The sequence below is a fragment of the Ixodes scapularis genome, unplaced genomic scaffold (assembly GCF_016920785.2).
Source record: "Ixodes scapularis isolate PalLabHiFi unplaced genomic scaffold, ASM1692078v2 PGA_scaffold44__24_contigs__length_19508400, whole genome shotgun sequence".
NCBI lineage: Eukaryota > Metazoa > Arthropoda > Arachnida > Ixodida > Ixodidae > Ixodes > Ixodes scapularis.
In genome coordinates, this window is record NW_024609873.1 from 936,079 (window position 1) to 958,403 (window position 22,325).

Below are 22,325 nucleotides of genomic sequence, written 5' to 3' on the forward strand. Positions count from 1 at the left end.
AGAAGCCATCGCTTGCCACTCACCGACAGGCGCCCTTCGTCGACCAGTTCACTCGGAAGTAAATTCTTCGCAAAAAGGGCGTGTCGAGATCTTAGACCACGCTTTTAACGAGGAACTAAGCTACGCACGATTGTGATTTCAGGTTGGTTGGGACGCCTAGAGCGTCTAGATTGAGTTATCACCAACAAATGACGATCTAAGAATCAACTTCGGTGCCCCTGTAAGAGGCAACGAATGTGTAGCTTGTTCTGAGCTGTCTTGGGTGATTACTTATAGGATCATTATTCAGCTCGAAAGACACGCTTCGCATAATGTGTGATCCTACCTAATGCGCGGGACTAAGACACCCATCACTGCCACATCAAGGCACTGAGCGGAAACTCAGCCGAATCTGAAAGCAACCAGCATCTCTTATTTCGGCAGTAGGCACCCACTCGGCGACGCCGTTTCCGTCGCTTCTCCTTACCTTTGACTCGGACTGAAGGAAGACAACGCCGATGGCCGGCAGGGGGCAGCCTTGAAGGCCTGGGTGTATTTGCTATATCGAAGATGTTCTCGACTAGAATAAGCGTGTTCTTGACTAGAATAAGAAAATATTCCTCTTTTGTTACCGTGTTCTAATATATAGGTGTCTTCGGAGGCTCTCTAGGCAGAAGGAAGTCTCCACCAACACTGGCATGGTCCTTCATTTTTCTGTGCAAGACATACCCCATTCTAATGTCTGCCTCCCTCCAAGGCTATCGAGCTTAAATTCTTACGTCCCGACTATACGCGTAGCCACGAATATAACAAAACGCGAAGCATTTACCTCTTTTATTCACGCAACAAGGTCATTAATAACCGCCCGAAAGTGGGCGGCACATCCGGCCATTTTGAAATAAACGTGCGGACGTCCTTCTATGGCTACGAGTATACAACGTCTATGTGTATGATGTCATGGCCTTCTCAGTTCAGTAATCTTAGCGCCAAGAAAACCATCCAAATGAAGCCCCTGCGAGACTGCACGCAGCAACTGTAACCATGTTCATAAACTTCTCTGTGTCCATGACTCAACATTACACGTGACCATTACGTGCCAAGCGGTCTACGTAAACCCCGTACAATACTTCCAGTGCCTCCTTTTAAAATGGCCCAGTTTAAGAATGGCGCGTATTCGAAATATTGCACAATCATAATGGGGTGCAGCCATTACACGTGTATTCGCGTTACTATGCCATTCGGCGTGCAGCCCGTACTTACGTATAAAGACATTTCTCCAACTGCTCTTCATCAAAGAGTTTGTTGAAAAAATCAGGGAAAATTTTTTTCCACGAGCACACCTGAGGTTCACAGAGAATCGGATAAGATGATGATAGGTAATCCGGCTTAATCCAGCGTAATCCAGGGGGGCACATATTCCTCGTGTCGAACACACTCACGCAGGACGGGAATCCGCGCACATTCTTGCCACCCACAAGCGTCGTAGCGCGCAAACGAAGCAGTCTTGACGGACGTCAGGACTGCTCCCCTTGCTGGCGGGTCATGAAGAGAGAGCAGGGTGCACGCGGCCGTCCGCGAACACACAACACATATGCCGGATGCACCTCGACGAATCCGTTCTGAACGGCAGGGAGTGTGTATCCAGATGTCTTCCGGCTGACCCCACAAAGACTCCCATCCATTCACACGCACAAACAAACGGCGCCGTCTCGCGCAAACCACGACAGCTCCGCGTACGCGCTCGCAAGAAGCAGACACACACCAGGCGAGAGACTAGAAAGTAGACGCAGGACAAAGCGAGCCGCTCCGTCTATCCGAGGGAGAGGGCAGGCACAGCAACGCGGCCTCACATCCTGTGGAAGCTGGCGCCGGAAGCGCGCGTTTGCAGGTTCTTGATGACGATGCGCGGGTGAAAGGCGTCCGGGTCCGGGTTGATGCACGTCAGGTTGGCGCCCTTGAGGAAGCCCCTGCTGCTGCTCCGGTGGTGGTTGTGGTGGTGGTGGTGCTGCTGCGACAGGGGCGGAGACGTGGCGGCCTCGTTGACCGCCACGGCCGGCTTCTGGTACAGCGACACCGCGGGGGACGACACCGCCGCCCTGCGGTGCGAGGAGGGCGAGGCGGTCCCCTTGGCGGTCCCCGGTGGGCCCGCCGGAGGGAGTGCGAGGGGCGGCCGCCCAACAGGCCTACGCACGGGCGCCGGCGCCGGCAGGCCGCGGTGGGACACCGTGAGGTCCAGAGGTCGCGTGTCCTCTTCGCCCTTCCTGGCGCTCGGGGCCAGCGGGGTGGCGGGAGAGGTCCTCGGGGTCTGCGGGTGCGCCTGAGGCGGAGACGCGGGCAGACCGCGGATGCCGGGCCCAGAGCCCTTGCCGGCGAGGCTCTGGCTCTGCTGGGTTGTTTCCAGGAGCGATGTGGTCTCGGGAAGCAGCCTGTCGGGCGAAGCAGAGCGGCACACGAGGCGGCCGTCCGCGGCGTCGTCGGCGCCGTCCAGCCTCGGGTTCTTCGCCGGCGTCCCCCCGTCTGGTCGCTCCGGGGAGCGGCTGCGGGGGCGCCGGGGCCTGTGGGCGTCCTGGCTGTCCGGGGGCCGTCCCTGGTGCCTGGCGTGCTGCAGTGGCCGCTCGGCGTCCCGCTGCTCCTTGCGCCTGTACTTCCTGGACTGCGGGGAGCGGGGCGGTGACATGGCCAGCGCCATCGCCGGGGCTACCTCCTTCGTCTGGATGGTGATTTTGTTGCTACTCCTGTCCAGGCTGCTGCTGAGGATCATCTTAGACAGGGCGGGGGCACTTTCGGTGACAGGCTCCTCCGCTTTCTGCCGCTGTTCCTGCTGCGGGGAGGACGACCAGATGGGAGCCGCGGCTTGGGCACTCCCAGGGGCAGCCGATTTCTCGGTCGCCGTCGTCCTGCGAAGAGTCCACGGACAGGCGCTAAATCATTAACGGGCGCGCCCGGGACTGATGGAGTACTGCGCCATGGCCTTCAATTTGTTACGTCTAGTTAAGCTAAAGAAATACGTCTGACATACACCTCGGAGCACTTCACGTTCCGACTACGGTCACAACTTAGACAATGATTACACCAGCAATATGGAAACGTCTAGAATTGCTCGGATTCAAATTGGCCTGGGACACCACCCTCAACGCTCTCCTACAGTTCAACGCGACTGTCCAGCGACCTTGTTGTCCTCCATAAAGTTTATGCAGGGACTGCTCTGATGAGAGAACGTATTAAGGGGTGCCTGCCACGGAGTGATGACAAGGTAAAACGGAATGGTTCGGGAAGTGAGAACGTGAACACCTAAAAGGCATTCGCTTGAGTGGATCGCCACATCCGGGCTACACCAATCAACCATCTACGGACTGCACGCTGGTTTCCGCGACCACGTTCTCCTTCTGTCAATGCACGAAGCCTGGTCAGGAGCCCATGGCGCAACGGTCCAATAGCCTACCCGGCGCGTAAACCTTGGCCCGGATTGTCAGCCTACGGGGTAAACGAGTCTGCGAGGTCCAAGGCTTCGGGTTCGGGCACTTACACATCCGGCGTCTCCGGTCGGCGCGTTTCCGGAGCGGGAACGACGGACAGAACGGCAGCGTCCGCAACCTCCTCCGCCGGCAAGACGTGCCTTGGCACCAGCGCAGGAGGTTCCGCTTCCGTCTCCGGACTCGCGGCGATCTGGGCGACGTCTCCCTCCACGCTGGCCGCCGTCGAAGACTCCGGCGCCGGTCGACAGGGAGCCGTCGAATGTTCCTGGAGGCACTGCTGCTGCCCGGCCGGGTCCACGCTGCAGTTCCTCCCGTCGACGTCTACCGGACCGTCCGCCGGCGCCGGCCGCTTTGCAGGATGGGAGTAAACCCGGAATGCGAGGCGTAGGGGAGACTCCTGCAAACCCCCGGATCAAGTCCCCCGTCAGGGACGCCATCGCGGCCGTGTGCCGCGGAGGGTAAAAGTTTGCCGACCGAGCGCAGTCCGCCGCCACGGAGTTAAGTGCGAACATTTGCAGAGTTCACAGCGAGAAGTTGAGTCTATCGATTCTTGCCGGGAAGCAAGGAAGCAGATTCCTATCATATCTGAAAACTAGACGCCGCTCGCCATCGATTAGAACTCTTACGCAACGCCTGGCAGTCGGCTTGGCATAAAAAAACAAGTCTAGCGCTTTCCAGCGCTGCACTGGCCACTCTCATCCGAACCATGCGCCTATAGTAATGGGTACTGGAAGTATTGCGAAGTGTAGCGACGTCACAAAATCTGCGAAAAGTGTGGGGTGATCCCAGAGAAGTTGCAAACGGGCATTCTTTTACACTCAGCAGTCACGCTTCCCTGCCGACACTGAAGGCTCACCCTCTTCCAGGCGTAGATGTAGGCCACGTCCATGAGTGAGTAACTGTCGCAGAGAACGTCGTCCATGTGCAGGATGTCAATCTGCGGGGGAGAAACGCAGTCCTGAGATGATTCTCGGTACGCTGAATCACTCGCTCGCATCGCTCGAGTTACACTAAAACGATTCGACTCCCCCCTGAGAAGGGGCGCAACTCGCACCCTCTACAGGCGACTGGTGCGCCAGTGAAAAAATCCGACTGCTCCGGGTATCGATCCCAGTACCTCCTCGTGGATCGTGGAGCATCAAGATAGCCCGAGACCTCAGGTGGAAATAAATTTATTCTAGCGTATACGTTCTCCACCTTAGGGAGTTTCCCGAAGATAATTAAAATCGCTTCAGTCCGCGCATGGTCGCAGTCGAAGAAAGGAGACAAAGGACAGAGGAGCGGCGCTTACCGTCTTCTTTTTCTTATGTCTTATGTCTCCGGTGTAACTTACACGGGAGTGAAACGTGGGTGTATTTTTATAACACCCGGCATTCCCGCGCCTCGCATTTGGATGTGCGCCAACTCAATTTTCTGACGTCACAATATTGCGGTGGTGCTGCTATTTTTCACTGCGCCGCAGGTGCAGAAGTTTTACCTCACGGGAGTCAGGTTTCTGCGCCCGAGCACTGCCCGGACAGAAAAAAAAAAAAAGGAAAACAATTAAATTTTTTAATTCTACGTACAAAGTCAAAATTACGCAGAATTAGTATTTGCTTTGTCGGTACATACGTGCGTAAACTTGAGTATTTCTTAAATAACATAATCGCGTTGTGTGTTTGTTTAGACAGCCGGAAGTTATAGGCAGCGTCGATAGACGTCTGGTGTCTCAGCTATAGATGCGAAATCTAGACAGTGCGGTACGACCGCTAGCCCGATGTGTACAATGAGCATCACGCAGCAATGATACTCGACCGCATGCCGGTACGATGCTCATCCACATTGAAAACGGGCAGGGGCAGTTAGAGGAACGATTGAACCCAGGGTCCCTGGGTTCTGTATGCGAGCTTTCGCTCTGCGTACTTCGAGCTGCTACGATTGAAGTTGACACAATCGGCCACCAATCCGCATGAAGCTTCTTGGTGTTTTTTTATCCAACTAATCGTAAATACAAAAACAGAAAAAAAAAAACAGACTGAGCATTCTATAAGATCTTCGCGCTTAATATTGCAAATTATTCGTATCATAGTTTTTTTTTTTTTTTTTGTCAGTAACGTAGTGCATAGAAAATTTAAAACCAGACATTGAGCACTTTTTGAGTTAAGACAGCTAGAATAAATAGATGAAAAATAGTCATGTATGACGGAAGTTTCAGTGGTGCCACAAATTAAAAGTATAGATGGCGCCACGCAAAGAACTCGGAGCAAAGAGCAGAAAAGAGAACGGTCCCCCCTAACGCTACATAAATCTCCCCCGTGTAAGTGAGAGTTAATTTGCACGTCAACAGATCCCGAGGTAGCCTTAATGAATTCCCAGTTATAATCATTGGGCTTGCAGGATTGCCTTCGTAAACTTGGCACGCAAATCCCTAATGGTGAGGGCCGCTCGCAGATTTGGAGTGCTCCAAAAGCGCCCCTTTTTTGGTGCGCGCATATTCCAGTCGCAGATCTGGCTCGAGTCGGTCACCTTCCGCTCGCAGATTTGTTGCCTCACAAGCTCCGTGGAGCGCTTCCGACCTCGCCACAACCGCTCCTCCATTAACTTCCAGGGAAATCTCCCCTGAAGTTGACAACAGCCTATTACTGCGCATGCGCGTCGCGGGCAGCAAGTCCGGTCTGGTACGGTCGGTCGGTTGTTTACGCGGGTGGTGACGGGCAGTGCATCCGGTGTGTGCAGTCCGTCTCGCCGCTACCTCGCATGGTTCAGGGGATGCATCGTCGGGACTGGAGCGTGGTGGATCATAAACGCTGACATACGCAATCCCGAGAGGAAGAACGACGTAAAAAGCACGACAGAAAATCCGCAGAAGAAAGCAGACGCAAGTTTAGGCGTGTTCGTTTTGCCGCGACTGAGAGTTTACCTTTGTACACTGCATGAACGCCGGGGACTTCTTGCGCAATAAAGCGAGAACAGACTAGGCAACGACCGTGCGAGGTTTGCTACCTCCGTGTGCGTGTTTTTTTTTTTAATGTCTTGCCAGCGACCTGATTTCCGCTACTGGCAATCAGTGCGTGCTCCGCCGTTCCGGGGAGGCAAAAACGCGGACCTCTTCCTCTCGTGTTTGCGACATTAACCCCGCGGTTCGGTGCTTGACCCGTGTCGCGTATTCCTTCTGCTGGTGGGCAGCAGCAAAACTGATTGGTAGTCGGAGATGCTATCCAGCTCGTAAAGTTCGAGCTCCGGCATGTTCCAGTAGCGGTCATTTGGAACCACAGATCGTCTCCGGCGGGTCGCTCTAAGAATGCGACTCCATCTTCAGCTCGTCGATTTGGAGCGGGTGGCGCGGAGCGGTTTTTGTCCTTCCTCGCAGATTCTGGGAAACGATCCCGATCTACCGGTGGAATTCACCATAAAATTTACGGTCTAAATTTGCGTGTTCGTCATGTTTCTGGATCGCTGAACGGCTTGTAAGAACCAGGGAACCAGTACTACGATACAAATGAGCCGCGATAGTATCTGGGAGATATTCTGCATACCTTCTATCGAGATACATTTGAAAAGTGTATTTGCATCTCAGTAGTAAAATACTTTTACGATGTATCGAGTGTCTGGCAATATTTGCCATGCTTCGGTATATCGATACATCCGTTTTCAAAAAAATTGACTGGTACGGGGGGTTGCAGAATTTATAATATAAAAGCAACATATAACATCCTCTAGCAGGGGAGGGGAGTGGGACTAGGGGGGGAAGGGTTATTTTGCATATTGTACAAAGAAGGCACCAAAATTGAAAACACAAATATGGTTCCAAGAGTGCCGAACTGACTCAATCGTTGTTCTCTGGTCTCATTTTCTGCAGATTCCGTGGGTCCGGTTTCCTCGTGCAACCTCTCCGGTCGGAGAGACTGGACTATGAAGCCGGACTCACGGGCCGTAGCGTACACAATTTGCCAAGAAACCGCAAAGCGGTTCCTAGACAGAGAGCGTCGCGTCGTGCGGGGGACCGCTCGGCCTCTATAGACGCTTTCAGCGAGTCAGTTACTCGAGCTGCCACCAGTCGGCGCGCCCTTCGTGCGCTTTCCGGGCCGCCATAGCCGAAACTTCAGTTCCTCGCCGTTGCTCCGCGTTGTGTGCTGCACAGGCCACTACCGGAGCTTCGTTTTCGTGTTCATTTACGTTCCGCGTTGAAATCTTGCACTTTCTTTGGGTCTTTTCGATATTTAGAACTTTCATTTGATATTTATATTTCGACATAGCTCTTGTAAATCTTATTTATGGAATGGAATCGGACAGCAAATGGGTCGACGATACAAGATTATGAGGCTTCAGTGACCATGTAAGTTCATCCCATTCTTACGTTTTTGTTGCTAATAAAGGGCAGTCAACACTATTGAGACATATGTAAATTGCAACTGACGCAGTAAGGCTATCGCAGTCGTGCTTCTCGCTGCATGTGCGCGCTCGTTTCCGTAAAGCCGACCCGCATGTCAGCGACTTAGCGTGCGACGAGACGAGCGACGGAGATTTTTTTTTTCTTTTTTTTTTTATTTACAAATACTGTCGCCTGTTGCATCGCTCGTTTTTTTTAGTTTTTAGAAAACGTCGCTCACCGTCTTGGTCGCTTGCTCCGTCACTTCCATGCGGTTTGCCTCGTCGCGCGACCGACTGAGCGACAGCGAAGCGGGTCGCCGTCGCTTATCTGGTCGCTCGCCAAATCGCTTACATGCGGTTTATACTCAATTAATTTCCATGCACACAGCAATGAACCATTGGCGCCTCGATATTAAGTATAAACCGCGTGCAAGCGATTCGGCGAGCAACGGGACAAGCGACGGTGACCCCCTTTGCTGTCGCTCGGGCAGTCGCGCGACGAGGCAAACCGCATGGAAGCGACGGGAGCAAGCGACCAAGACGGTGAGCGACGTTTTCTAAAAACCCAAGAAACCGAGCGATGCAACAGGCGACAGTGAGAAATCTTCGTCGCTGACTCTGGTCGTTGTCGCCGTCGCTCGTCTCGTCGCACGCTAAATCGCTTACATGCGGGTCGGCTTTACGGAAACAAGCGCGCACATGCAGTGAGAAGCACGACTGGATAGCCTTACTGCGTCAGTTGAAATTTGCATATGTCGCAATGGTGTTGACTGCCTTTATTAGCGAGAAAAACGTTAGAATGGGATGAACTTACATGGTCTCTGAAGCCATAATCGTGTATCGTCGATCCGTTCGCTGTCCGATTCCATTTCATAAATACGAAAATACAAGAGCTGTGTTGAAATATAGATATGAAATGATTAAATGAAAGCCCGAAATATCGAAAAGACCTAAAGAAAACACACGATTTCAACGCGGAACGTAAAAGAACGCGAAAACAAAGCTCCGGTAGGGGCCGGTGCAGCACACAACGCGGAGGAAAGGCGAGAAACTGAAGGGCGGCTATGGCGGCAGGGTCACGTGACGCCAAGATGGCGGCGCCCATGAAATGTTGCCTGAAAGGGTCTATTCCATCGCATGTCTCGACTTCGAGCCGGTTCCCTTCTAGCGGCAGGGTGTCCCCCTCCACCGCTCATTGATCCGATGTACGGGGAGAGGAGAGGCCGGCGGGGAGCTCCCCGACGGGCTCGGCGGGCCGACACTCCCCCGAGAGTCTGGGTGGACTCGTCTGCAGCTGGGAAGGCAGCGGGCGAGTTTAACGGTGGCCACGGGGACAAGGGGGAGTGGGGTAAATAATGCTGGCGCGCCGCTATGCACGCGCGAAAAAGACGTCCGCCCGCTCGACAGCAGCCCTAGCGCAGTCAAAAAGAGAAAGACTCGTACGACGCGCTACAGGCCACGCAATACTTGTGTCTAGTTACTTTTTTCGGTAACCAAGTAACGACCCGATTACTTTTAAAGGGGGCGATCTTATTAAAAAAGAATGTGCTTATGGGCTCGACGTCAAGCGAAAAGTGACGCGATCGAGTGTGACGAACAATTGCTACACACAGGTCATGGCGACATAAAGCATACAGGGTCCATGGCATTTTTAGCTATAATTACTCTAGGCACTCATATGTGAGCCTTATTAATCGCAACTATAATTCACCAAGCAGCTCAGTGGAAATCGAAGCCCATACCATGAGGTCCGCAGCCCTTTGCTCGGCACCACGAGAAGGAGCGAAAAACAGCGCAAACGGCAGTACAAAGTGTGAGCCACGGGAGCCTGCGTGAATAGGCGACCGTTGGCGCGCGCAGCCCGCTCCCAGACGACGAACCCTAAAGCTCCCTACGTGACCCCACGTCACGGGGCACATCATAACGTACAGACGGCTTGCGGAGCGGGCTTATGTCGCCGGGACTTAGCGCAGCCACCAGATAGATCGGTAGGGCACCTCGTAATCCACCACTCCAGTTACCGCTACGGACTCAAGGCACTACACACGCTGTCGGAAGAAGCAGAAGCGAGATACCTTACTAAGAGAATGCATCCTCTGCTCACTTGCATCAGACAGCGGGCCTTCAAAGTCAAATCCATCCCGAACGGTCTGAAATCTTTCCCGTCCCAGAAAATGTAATGGCATCGCACTGTCGACGCTGTCGCGCTGCATCGGCTAAGAGGGCTGCCGCCGATGTACGGAGACACCGAATTGGCGCAGACAGCGGAGACTGCTGTATCCGTCGTCTTGACAGGTTTACACGACGATAAATGGCTGCAGCTCGCAATTCAAAGGGGAAAACCCCGCCGAGGCCATGCGCGTCCCGCCGTTCCAGCATCGCAAAAGCTGTCGGCGCCAAGGGCAGTGGGTAATCCGTGGAGTAAGATGTATTCCCTAGTAAACTATTTGCATAACCCAATTTCTCATTTTGAAGCATACTCCTCGTGTATTCCACTCCTGAATAAATTTCAGGAGTGGAATACTTTTACAGCGGAGCTGTTAAAGGCTAGGTTCCCCAGGACCGTGTTCGTGTATGTCGACACAAACCTACCTGGACAGCTACCGCCATCTATAAGCGACGGCGGCAAGCACACAACCAGTATGGTTTCCGCCGTCGCTCGTAGATGGCGCCAACCTTTCCAGCTATAATAGAAAAATGGACAGCTTGCGCGTTGCTAGGAATTCATCGTAGGAAACCGCGCGGAAAACAGACGACGACGAAGAAGAAGCACACAGTGTTTCGAGCACAGCTCCGGTGGTCTTCCTTCTTCACGAGAGTGGAAAAGCTAAACGATTTTTTGATGGAGCAACGAGTAAAGGCTTTTTTTTTTTACCAGTAACGTGCACATGTCTAGAAAAATGTATCCTACAAAGACCGTCCGTTAAGGGCAATCTGTGTTGAACACAACAGCACCAAACAATACCACCGGACAAAACGAGAGTAGGTAAAAGAATATATTTACATCGAAGAACCCTCTACAGTCACAAGATATATGAAAGCAGTGTTGTAGGCATTACAGAAAAAAAAAAATTACGTCACTCGTTACTTGCAAAAAGAAGGAACGCGTTACCGACTTACGTTACCTCAAAATAGGGAGTTTTCGTAGATCGCTTTCGCCGTCCCGCAACGCTCTCCGCAACCCGCTACGATACCCGGAACTCTAGAGTCAAGGCCATTGGCGCGTAAACGCAGTAGCGGCTTCTTCGTTGCACAGGGTTTGGTAGAGCTTGAAACGCGGTCTACGAGAACTCCCCAATGAAAGAAACGCGTTAAAGTGGCGTTACCGATAAAGTGTAACGCACTTTACTTTTCATTTATAAATTAACAGTAACAGTGTTCTTGTTTTTTTTGTTTTCGACAGCGTTTTTGGAAAGTAGGACGAAGGGCGTGTAGGTGCGTTGAGGTTTTTCGGAAATGGGACTTTTTGCGTGGGGAAAAGACAGGCAAAATTTTGGAAGTATAGGGAATGAGTGCCCTAGTTAATGACCTGGCACCTAAGCTTAAGTACGGACGGAGCCGACGCTACGAGCTAATGGGCCAAGCAAGCAGAGTTACTACGTTATCCAAAAAAGTAACGCGTCAGCGGTAATTCCGTTACTTGGGACGCGTTACCGCAAACGCTGTAATGGGAGGGAATTTCTGGTAGAAACAAGGGCCAGAACCTATCCTTCGGTGCGAGTTTCTTAGCTGTGATAAATCTTGAGATCACGATGATTGGGAAGACCGTAGTCATGGCAAAAGGACTGATGGAGTGTTGTCGCCCATATGGTTCACTGTACATTACATTCTCAAAAGAAATCGTGAAGACCGGAGGTAAGGCCGGTTGAGTTCTAGATTTGTTTGACTTCATGCGCGAACGATGCAGAAAGCACACGAATAGGTTGCCCCGAATGATGTTTACGTAGCACAGGCGAGAGTGGACTGCAGGAACGCTGATATAACTTCGATAAATACACCTCGACAAGTCTAACTTCCATAACTACATACTCGATAAGTCTGAGAGCTGTGCTGATTGGTAGTTGTTAAACATGTGAATATCGGTAAAAATACATAGTTGGGAGTCAGCGCTCTGTCCTGTCCGGTTTGTCACTTTTGCACCTTTTCGCGCTGTTTTATTTTATCGTATAAACTCGATACTTCGTTCGCGCCTTCGCGCACGCGTCGCTTCATTAGCAGGGCCTAACATCTGCGTACTAAACTTCTTAATAGGAATTTCGCCCGTTTTCGCGTAGGCCTTCACATTCGCACCTTTCGAGAATGATCGTTTTCGAAAAGCCCTCCTCATCGACACCACACATTTGGACCATTCGCGTTTTCTCCTTCGCATTCCAACCCCTTGCCCCCCTCCCCTCGTTCCCCACATTTACGTACGCTCTCATCTCACATAAACACGAATGTTCCTTCAGTTGTTCCCAGCTCAAATCAAAAGCGGTTCGTTGGGTTAACTGAGATGCCGCGCTAGTGTTCTATTGTGTGAGAAATAAAAACCACCAGGTTGCCTTGCAATAAACCAAAACATCTACCTAAAGTATGTATATATATATATAGAGAGAATTAAGATGAAATGCAGGTGTGTTATAAGGGCCGGAGTAAGGTACAGGCTAAAGTGCTGTAGCTCATGGCCCCGCGCTGTCAGAGGGCACCAAGCTGGCACCTGAAAATGTGAAAAAATGCTAGTCTGTTTCCGTTCAAAACAGGTCATACCATGCAAATGAACGAAAAAAAAACCAACAGAGAAGCTTTTAACTTTTTGATGTCGTTCCTTTTTTTTTTTTTTTTTTTTTTTGAACGTGGAAACAGGGATGTAATAAATTTCCCTTCTTTAGAGGAGCTGGTGTTTGTTAGCACGTTCTACAAAACTACTCGCGCAACATAATGTAAGCGATGTCTCCCACCGTTCTTGTCGGAGGGAGCAAAGCTGTCGACACTGGTGGTCCTGTTGATGTCTCTTTGAAACCGTGCGGAAGGACGGCCACGTCTTTCGTACCAGGGACCCCTCGACGGCGTTGTACGAACGATGGGGAGTAGGAAGGCAAGCAAGAGTTGCTGAAGGCTACACATGCAACATACATGCTACACATGATTTTGTTTTAGTTCTTTTAGCGAGGTTTGTCGAGGAAAGTTTCCCCCAAAACAAGTTTAAAACGAGCAAAAAGGAAGACAGATGAAGCTCCTGAAAGTGTCGAACTTCCATCGAGTGATATGAGCGTCGCAAGCGGCAGCGACGTTCTAAATTACCTCGATTTGAAAAACAACAAGACCACCTCAGTTAAGTTGTTGTGCGTCCTCCCGGTGGTGTGGGAGGCAGGTTCCGCTCCGACGGTCTGGAGCGTTGTGGCACGAACGTCGCTGAGTCACGGGTCGACTTACTGCTTATAGAGCTATGTTCATTTACTTACACTCTAGTTACAAGTCCCAACTTGGGAGACCTCCTGCCTCGTCTAAAGTCGAGACCCGTGTCCCCAATTTCCCTCAATCAAATCCAAAGTCCGAATCTCCCAAAATCCGAGACCCGTGTCCCCAACTCGGTCTTGCGTGTTATATGAAAAGAATGCCTATTCCGTCGAGCGCCACGAGAGCGCACGACACGAGACCGCCCGACACGAGAGCGCACGACGGGAGAGCGCCGCGACACCAGAGCGGGTGCCATTAGAGCGCGCGTCACGAGAGCGCACTTTGGGAATGATCGATGTTTGAGTCTTCAAATACATGTTCTCTGAGAGCGCAGTTTTTTGCATGTAAGTTGGTTGCCCAATATATTGATAAATTTTATGCAACATACATGGCGTTTTTTTTTTGTTTTTTTTTTCTTTTTTTTATTAAAACGATATTTGTTTAAAGTAGGGCTTCGTGCTTTCTGGATGTTCTCTTCGATATGTGCTGTTCAACGTTGGGGGACATTGGAGCGGCCGATATACGGTAAAATATGTTGGGCAATCAACTAAAAGTGTCTTATTAGCACTTTAATTCAGTACTGTATGGTTCATGTTGTAATTGCAAGCATCGGCGTCTAATAGCGTGGTTGGTAGGGGGTTCCGGAAGAAACGTCTTCGGAAAAAAGTTCCCTAGGTGTAAAATAGGAACAAATGTCACCAAAGGGTTTTCTATCGCTGGGGTTCCGTGATTTTCATGGCCTTCGGGAGGTCCGGTTGTCCGGTCCAAGTGACTTGACCCACCTGGAGCATCGGAAGGAGCCGCTCGCGTAGTCCAGCACTTTTCCCGCTTGACTTCTGGAGCTGCTACGAACGGATATCCGAAGGGCTCCCGAGGACCACCAATCAAGTCAGTTCTGGCACAATGCATTCCAGAAGTCCCTGGGGCTGTATCTTTGGACACGTAAAAGCCAGTGGCCGCATTTCAAAGAGAGCAGAGCTTGACACAGCAGAAGCTGGCGGATGTACTTCGTGGAGAGCCTCAAAGAAGCAGCGAAGCCATCTACGTTCGCGTAGCAAAGAATCTGAGCAAGCTAGCTTGGAGAGGACGACCTAAGTGCATACTAGACTACCTCCGCGGCGTCGCAGAATGCTTCCGTCTTCAATTCTTTTTTTTTTTTTTGGAATCGCAGTCGATAAACATTTATATTTCTGAAACTCTGTGTCTTGTTTCATCATTTCGAGTTCGTAAAAATTGTATTTCTTATACTTCCCACAGGTCTGCGTACTTAACCAATAAAACGACGTAAAGCGTTCGATCCGAGAAAACATCTGTTTCAAGAGTCAAACATTCATCATCCCCAAGGCGCGCACATGAGCTCTCGTGACGCACGCTCTAATGGCACGCGCTCTCGTGTCGCGCGCTCTCCCGTCAGCGCTCTCGTGTCGTGCGCTCTTGTGTCGTACAGCCCCCCTGGACAATAAAAAAAATCTATATTTACATCCAGTGCAGAGCGATACAGGGAATAGCGGGGCCCGGCCACAGGAGGAAGGACACACTGAAATCTTGACAAAGCCCACTGCAGAGCCTCCACCGCCGACTTCTCTTGTCTAGGAAATGGGGCAGAAGCGTCTTTCACCCTCGGCCCACCGGCGAAAGTCCCGAAACGTGGAGCTCAGACGCGATCGATGGCAAGAACGCCGGAAGCGCCGAGCGCAACCCCCGAGGTCGACTATGTGGAAGCGGACACGTGCGTGCCACCCCCCAGCCCTATAGCTCTACGCTCCGATTTGAGGAGGTGGTGTCTCAGACACAGCACTCGAGACCGTTAAAGGAAAACATAAAGGTCCAACGGTTCACGGGTGCTGAAGGGATGGAATCAAACAAGACAGGTGTCCTTTCAAAGGTCCATCCCTTCTTCAATTTTCTTTCTTGCGAAGTCACCGGGAATGCAAACTCGGGCAAGGGAGCGTCGGGTGGGGTGACTCGTAACGGTTCCGTCCCAAATCGGCTCAGGCCTCAATTCGTCTAGAAGTTTCGATTTGGCTGGACGCCTCAGTTCGGCTACATCCTCACATTGGCTAGAAGTTTCGATTCGGCTGCATGCTTCAGTTTGACTAAAGCCTCGTTTCAATGCGGCTGGACGTACCAAGTTGATCAAGTTGGACATCCAAGCATAAGGTGCCCCGAATTTTGTAGGTATACGTTAATTATTTCCGCATCTCGCCTTAACATTGCAGCCTGCGAGTTTAAATCAATAAGCAAAACGTTGTAGGTGGACGTACCTTGAGGCTGGGCGCCAGGGCGTACTTGGTGCGGAGGAACTTTCGCAGGTGGTTCACGGTGAAGGCGGCGGGACAATTGAGAAACCTACGCTGCCTCCGGTCCTCCTTGCCCTAGTGGAAAAGTGTGGCAGTCAGCAACACCTCCCAGACGACGAGGCCGTAGTGCTGAATTTTTAGTCGTACTCTAAAGAAGACCCAAGCGGGGCACAGATGCCATGCGGCGAAAGCTGAGGTGCGTCGTTCGTCCAGAAGGGGACGCGCGCTCCCTTGCCCCCTCTGGCACCCAGATTTGTTGCACAGGGACTAGCGGAACTCTCAGTTCCCTGTAGTTTGAGCCACGGTCGCTCAATCGAGAAGCCGTGTTCGAGCGATCACCGCTGCGCGAATTAGGGCCAGGGCCTGCGCGGAAGTCATTGCGTAAAAGGTCAAAAGGCTGGCACTAGTGTTAAATTAGCGACAGTACAAATCCCAGCCGAGCGGTGGCGCAGCTACCCGATATGCTCGAGGAAACAAGGACGAGAAGAGACGTAAACACTGGCGCACTCGGAACTAACGCTTATTAAAAAAAAACAACAAAAAAACGAATCCTTCTATATAGCCTCGAAAAAACCCTTCTTCACGACTGGCACGGTGTAGATTCGTTTCTAGAAAATCAAATTCTTTTGTAGATAAGGTTATTGACGCGTCACTTGTGCACATCTTGCCCTTTGCTTTGATTTCAAAAGCCTCGTGGACTCCCTGGATATCTTATCTGGGTATCTGGCCAGAAATGTTGTGTCTTTAAATGACGGGGAACAATGGCAGCGGTTGCAGTGTGCTGCCAGATGTCCAGATGGGGTTGCTCGTGTGGCCGCGTCTTGCTCACGTGCGCAATCGTTGAAGCATCGGCCAGTCTGACCGATGTATACTGACCCGCATGACGTTGGAATTTGGTAAACAACTCCCGTTGTGCATTTAGTGTATTTCTTGCCGTGTTTAGTTTTGCATTTGTCTGCAGCATCAGCGGAAAAATTTATTTTGCGGCACATTCTTGACAGCTTATTAGGTGCCGAGAAAATTACTCGTACGTGGTACCGGTCAACTACCTTTTCAAGGTTGTGGGCAATGGAGTGCATGTAAGGAATTATTAGTGGTCTAACTGTACTTTTTTCCCCGAGGTAGCCTTTGTATGCCTTTCATCTTCTTGATTAGGTTTTCGGCCACCTGTACCAGAACACTTGGAGGGAAACCAGCCCTCTGCAGGCGCTCTGCCTGTTTCTTGAAGCTTTCTTGCGCAGTGTGCTCAGATGATTTTTTGATGGACGCCTCAATACACATTGAAGCAATCCCACGTTTCCCTCCAAGTGTTCTGGTAGAGTTAGCGGAAAGCCTAGTCAAGACGATAAAAGGCATACAAAGGCAACCTCGGGAAAAAAGCACAGTTAGATTCCGTACATGCACTCCATTGCCCACAACCTTAAAAAAGTAGCTGACCGGTACGCCGTACCAGTAGTTTTCTTGGCACCTAAGAAGCTGTCAGGACTTTGCCGCAAAATAAATTTTTTCGCTGATGCTGCAGACCAATGCAAAACTAAACACGGCAAGAAATACACAGAGTGCAAAACGGGAGTTGTTTACGAAACTCGAATGTCATGCGGGTCAGTATACATCGGCCAGACAGGCCGATGCTTCAACGATCGCGCACGTGAACATGACGCGGCCACACGAGCAACCCCATCTGGACATCTGGCAACACACTGCAACCGCCGCCATTGCTCCATGTCATTTAAAGACATCATTTCTGGCCAGATACTCACATAAGACATGTAGGGAGCTCCTCGAGGCTTTTGAAATCAAAGCACAGGGCAAGATGTCCACAAGTGACACGTCAATAACCTAATCGACAAAAGAATTTGATTTTCTAGAAACGGGTCTACACCGTGCCTAGTCGTGTCGAAGGGTTTTTTCAAGGCTATATAAGGGATTCGTTTGTTCAATAAATGTGAGTTGCGAGCGTGCCAGTGTTTACGTCTCTTCTCGTCCATGTTTTCTCGGCGCCCTTCTTTTTTTGGCGCCCAAATGGCCGAAATTGCCATCTTAATACCCAATATGCACCCGCGCTGCTGGACCCCTGCAGGTAACGTATCAAACCCGGCGCTCCGGCCTTGCTATTTCGGAGGGCTTGCGTCCGGCAGCGACCGCCGACTCTCCCGTGACTTTAAAAACCACCGCCGAAGATTTGTTCCGCAGCGCACCGCCACCGCACAAGCTCGCTTTCCGCTGGGCGCTTTCCCTTTCCTCGCGTCTATCGGGTCGACCATGCGACGAGGCAATCACGCCGGCCTCGGCTCTTTCTGCCTTCCCGAGTTGTGCTCTTTATCGTGCCTTGCACGCCGGAGAGCGGCTGTCTCGCGGTCGTTTTTCTTTGTTTCCTTCTTTATTTTTTCTTCTTTCTTTCGTAACTCTTAAAATAGTGCGCGAAGCTGCGGAGGAGCGGCATTGAGGAGGGGAAGAACGGGGAGCAGGTGCGAGGGCATTTATGGAAAACGCCTAATTAACGGGGCTGTCCTCACAAAACGAGCCTCCGTCCTCCCTTCGACGCGCGGCTTTCTCGTCATTATTATTGTTAATTTTCTTTTTTTTTTTTTCTTTTTTGAAGACGTATTTCCGTTTGTTTAGACACTTGCGTACAGATTGGAACGCTGTTGCGCGGACGAGTGTGTGCTTTCGTGAAATGGGCTCGCAGCGATCGGCGACCGCGGACGAGAGGATGAGGAGACACACTCTCATTAGGAGGCTGTGGGTCGCGTGACTTGTGACCACTGACGCTCGGCTACAGTACTATTGGCCGTCTGGATTGCTATCATGACGTCGCTCGCGCGAACTGCCGGGCCGGCTCGGCAGCCCCATTGATGCTCTCGTTGAAAACGCACGCGCAAACGGCAAAAAAGCACGACGTGTTTTGTTTAGTCTTTTCTCTGTTTATTAGAAAACATTGATGGTGACTTTTCTAGTTACTTGTATGAACACCGCGCGACGCCAAAAGCGTGGACGAGATATACGGGCGCTTATTTGCCCCTTTCTATCCCTAGGCATTACTAGCCCCCCAGCTCCAACCGCGCGAGAAAAAAAGATAGTAATCACCTTCATCCTGCGCATAGAGTCCCAGACGTACACAATGCGGACTTGTTATAGCGCGGCATTATTTCCCGACGAATTTAGTGGATGGCAGTCACGTGACGTGACACCAATCTCGTGACTACGTCTGGCGACATCACTTCCGTTGTGGTATCACGTGATATTGTGACGTCACATTACGTCAAACAGAACGGTGTCCCATAAACCGATGTCACGCGAGATTGACATCACGTGGTCATGTGACACTGTAGCGTCAAGTTACGTGGTCACGTCTCACCATGACATGCAACGCGTAGTAACATCGACCACGTGATTTTCATTAACCCGTGTTACCAAGTTTTCGTTGCAACTCTTCGTGACGCCCAAGGCTCAACGCAGTAGAGCATTAAACTTTAATTTAGAAATGCAGTTGTATTCCAATTAATGTATTAAACCATTACATGCAGAATTGCGTCTTCTGAGGAACGCAGGGGACGCTAACTCCTGCCTTTTATGCACGCGACGCCGTGTCTAGCGTTGTCACGTTTTCGTTTTGTTCCGTTTATTTTATTTTAGTTTTTGTTGTTGTTCTTGTGTTCGTAGTTTATCGGAGCTGGCGAAGTCTTCTCGACGCGTTTCGGAGTCCTCTCGGTTTTATTCTTCTCTCTTCGTCCTTTTATTCTTTTTTTCTCCCACAGTTACGTACTTCTATAGCATTGTCAGGCCGACAAAGCTCATACTCCTGGACAACGTTCTGTTGCATTTCAAAAGAAGTGAAGGGTGTCAGCGCACAGATTTAACTGAGGATCGGCGCTCAAGGTGCTCAAGTACCCGTGCTCCCATAGCTTGGAGTGCATCCACATAATGTCGTCTGCGAGCATAGTGCGGGTGTTTGGCAGCCGGCCAACCAGTCCAACTCTCTTCGACGTTGTTGACACGCTTCATTAGTACCCTCTCGAGGCTAAGCCGGAGTTAGCTTCTGCAACAACGCAACTGTACGTTTAAAACAACAACAACACAAAAAAAAAAAGGCGCGTGAGTGCATGGACGAACGCAAGTGCCTCGATACTTTGCCGCATTTGACACCAGTAACGGTTGTGTGTGTGTGTGTTTTCTTTGAGACTATGGGGGTCAGAAAGAGTGAATCCAAGAAACCACGGTGAAGCCACGTCGTACTTTCCCTGGCCGGTGTGTAGCATTGTCCGCACATACGCGCAGCACTCACGCAGAGGAGACGCCGTAAGCGAGTGTTTCGCCGCATAGAAAGATGTGCGCGGATTTCTGACGCTGCATCCTTCTCTGCGTACCGATGCCAAGAATCCGAAAGCCAAAGGACCCAAGAATAGATCGTCCCTCGAGTGTCACAGTCCGTTGCGCACTCTTGGCTCAGCGCTTTACGTCCTCAGAACTGGCAGGCGGTACGTGTCGTGCGTTTATAGACCCGTGGCTCGCCTTCTCTAAATTACATGGAAGGGCCTGCGTTGTTTGAAGTATTATTTCCCCGGACAATGCCACGTGTACCCTATTATTTTAGCCGCTCGTTTAAAACACCAGTTGCATCGCGGAGCATTTCGTGGATTTCCGCTTGGCAGGCACTCCGCGCTGTTTCACTTTCAGCTCCCCTGGTTTATTAGTCCTGGCACGTTTCTCGCTTACTTTATTCATTTCATGTCTACAGATGGGTCGCCTCTCGAGAGAAACAAAACAAGCAACTCCGCTCCGCGTGAAGAATTTCGTTCGGGGGTATGCGCGCATCGATGTTCACTTTTCACAATTTCGTTACTCAGTATCAAGACCTGTGACCTGAAGCATTTTGCATAAAATCAGTAATTGTCAGTGCACGGCACGATCTCCTAAAAATACAAGGGAGGGGGGGGGGGGGGGGAGCGAGAAAGAAAATTCAGCTATTGGAGCCCTTTCCGCGGAGAACACGTTTCTCAGTTTAAAACCTCAAACTTCATCTCGGCCATTATTGGCACCCTTTATATAGTCTCTGGTCACATTATCTCGCCCATTATTGGCACCTTCTATAGTCTCTCGTCACATTATACCAGCTGGAAAAATAATATATACTATATATAAAAAGTTACTATAATTGAGATCTGTATTCATTCATTTCTGTGACGCCGAACTCGGGCCCTGGCATTTTCCGCGGAGGAAAACGTCATCCACAATTCGTTCTTTGTCCCAAATGTCCTCACTTCAATTACTTTCCGAATAAACAAGGACACCCTATACCAGGCTGATATGAACAAAATGCCTCACTTGCAAAGTTCGCCATAAAAACCTTGTTTTTGTTTTATTATATAAAAAGAGTGAACACTTTTTTGTTGTTGCAGAAGTTTGTAAACCTGGATTGAAAATCAAGCGATATCGGTGTTGTCACAACACGCACGATGGCCGATACTACGCACGCGTTGTACAGAGGCTTGCAACCGCGATGATTCAGCGCAGTTGTCTTCCACCCGCGCTGCTTGCTTCGGACAGGGTTTTGTTCCCACGAAACTTTCCCTTGGTCAAGTACAGGGTGTCACAAAACAAAATCTACAGGGTCTTTTTCACCGCAAAAATAAACTAGGTCACCGAACGCTCATTCTCCGCTGAAAGTTAGCGCTAGAGGTCATAACCAGATGCCAAAGTTTCAGCCCGATCCGATAACTTAATCAAAAGTTATAAGTGATTTTCTAAAAATTTCAATGGGAAACTGGAGCCCATTTTCGCCCGTTTTCGGTTTCTGCTGTCATAGAGCCCCATGTCTTCGAAAACCCCGTCAGCTGCCATTTTCCCATTGAAATTTTCAGAAAATCACTTATAACTTTTGATTAAGTTATCGGAACGGACTGAAACTTTGGCATCTGGTTGTGACCTCTAGCGCTACCTTTGGGCGGAGAATGAGCGTTCGGCAATGCCTAGTTTATTTTTGAGGTAAAAAAGACCGTGTAAATTTTCCTTTGTGACACCTTGTACTTACACTGCCAACTGCAGCTGAACGAGCCAATATTAGAATACCACCGTTGTCCGGAGGCTCTTCGTGATAGGGCTGCGTTCTGTGCTGGTGCGAGACAAATATCCAGGAAGGATACTTCTTTGAAAGGAAAGCGCAAGAAATGGAGCTCGTCAGAAATAGGTCGATGTACGGGTTTCTTTCTAAAGATTACGAGCAAGATTATAAGGACGGAGAGCCAAGTGAGTATCACGAAACGTTATGAACTGGCGTTTCAATATCCTGCTACACAGACGGAGATGTGCTAGCGCCACACAAGCAAACGATGACCTGGGCAGATGTTCAGCAAATCTCCACGTGAAATGAAGCATAAATGGTCTCATCTACTGCGAAAACAGCAGCACTATTACCACTGCCGTCTAGCTGCAGACTCGCCGATCACTATACTCCGCCAGCTGCATAATACAGGGTGATTCAAGGAGACGCCAGGCTCTTTAAATCGACCGCAAAATTCGGTTTCTTAACCTGTCGCCCTACGACTTTGTGCAGCGTTGCCCACAGACGATGCATTTTTTTTTGTAAAATTTGCAAAGAGTGAACTTACCTGAGGAAAAAGTAAAGAAAGAAAAAAGCTTAGCTCCTATGGAAAAGCAGCGAAGCCACCGGTCTTCAAACAACACGGTGCCGTTTCGCACGGGAGACAAGAGATGGCGCAAGGGGCCGCGACGCCAACTGCCGTCAACGAACGAGCATACGACGCCGAGAGCCGGCGTCTTTAGC

The 22,325-nt window shown here is 50.6% G+C and overlaps 1 protein-coding gene across 1 annotated transcript; it reads right to left on the reverse strand.

Moving 5' to 3' along the window:
* Positions 1 to 529: 529 nt before the first annotated feature.
* On the reverse strand, positions 530 to 15,919 carry LOC120841714 (polycomb group protein Psc-like). The gene is made up of 5 exons (XM_042293079.1): positions 15,881 to 15,919; positions 15,506 to 15,616; positions 4,312 to 4,392; positions 3,506 to 3,852; positions 530 to 2,876 (listed from the first exon to the last, which is right to left on the reverse strand). The coding sequence occupies exons 1-5, from the start codon at positions 15,917 to 15,919 to the stop codon at positions 1,826 to 1,828; spliced, it is 1,629 nt and encodes a 542-aa protein (XP_042149013.1). The 3' UTR covers positions 530 to 1,825.
* Positions 15,920 to 22,325: the final 6,406 nt, after the last annotated feature.

Excerpts from the sequence above, each read along its gene's own strand:
- LOC120841714 (XM_042293079.1), bottom strand. The coding sequence starts at position 15,919 with ATGACTTCCGCGCAGGCCCTGGCCCTAATTCGCGCAGCG. Across the intron at positions 3,853-4,311 it reads ACATCTACGCCTGGAAGAGG|GAGTCTCCCCTACGCCTCGC; the intron begins GTGAGCCTTCAG and ends GGGGGTTTGCAG. Across the intron at positions 2,877-3,505 it reads CGACCGGAGACGCCGGATGT|GACGACGGCGACCGAGAAAT; the intron begins GTAAGTGCCCGA and ends GACTCTTCGCAG.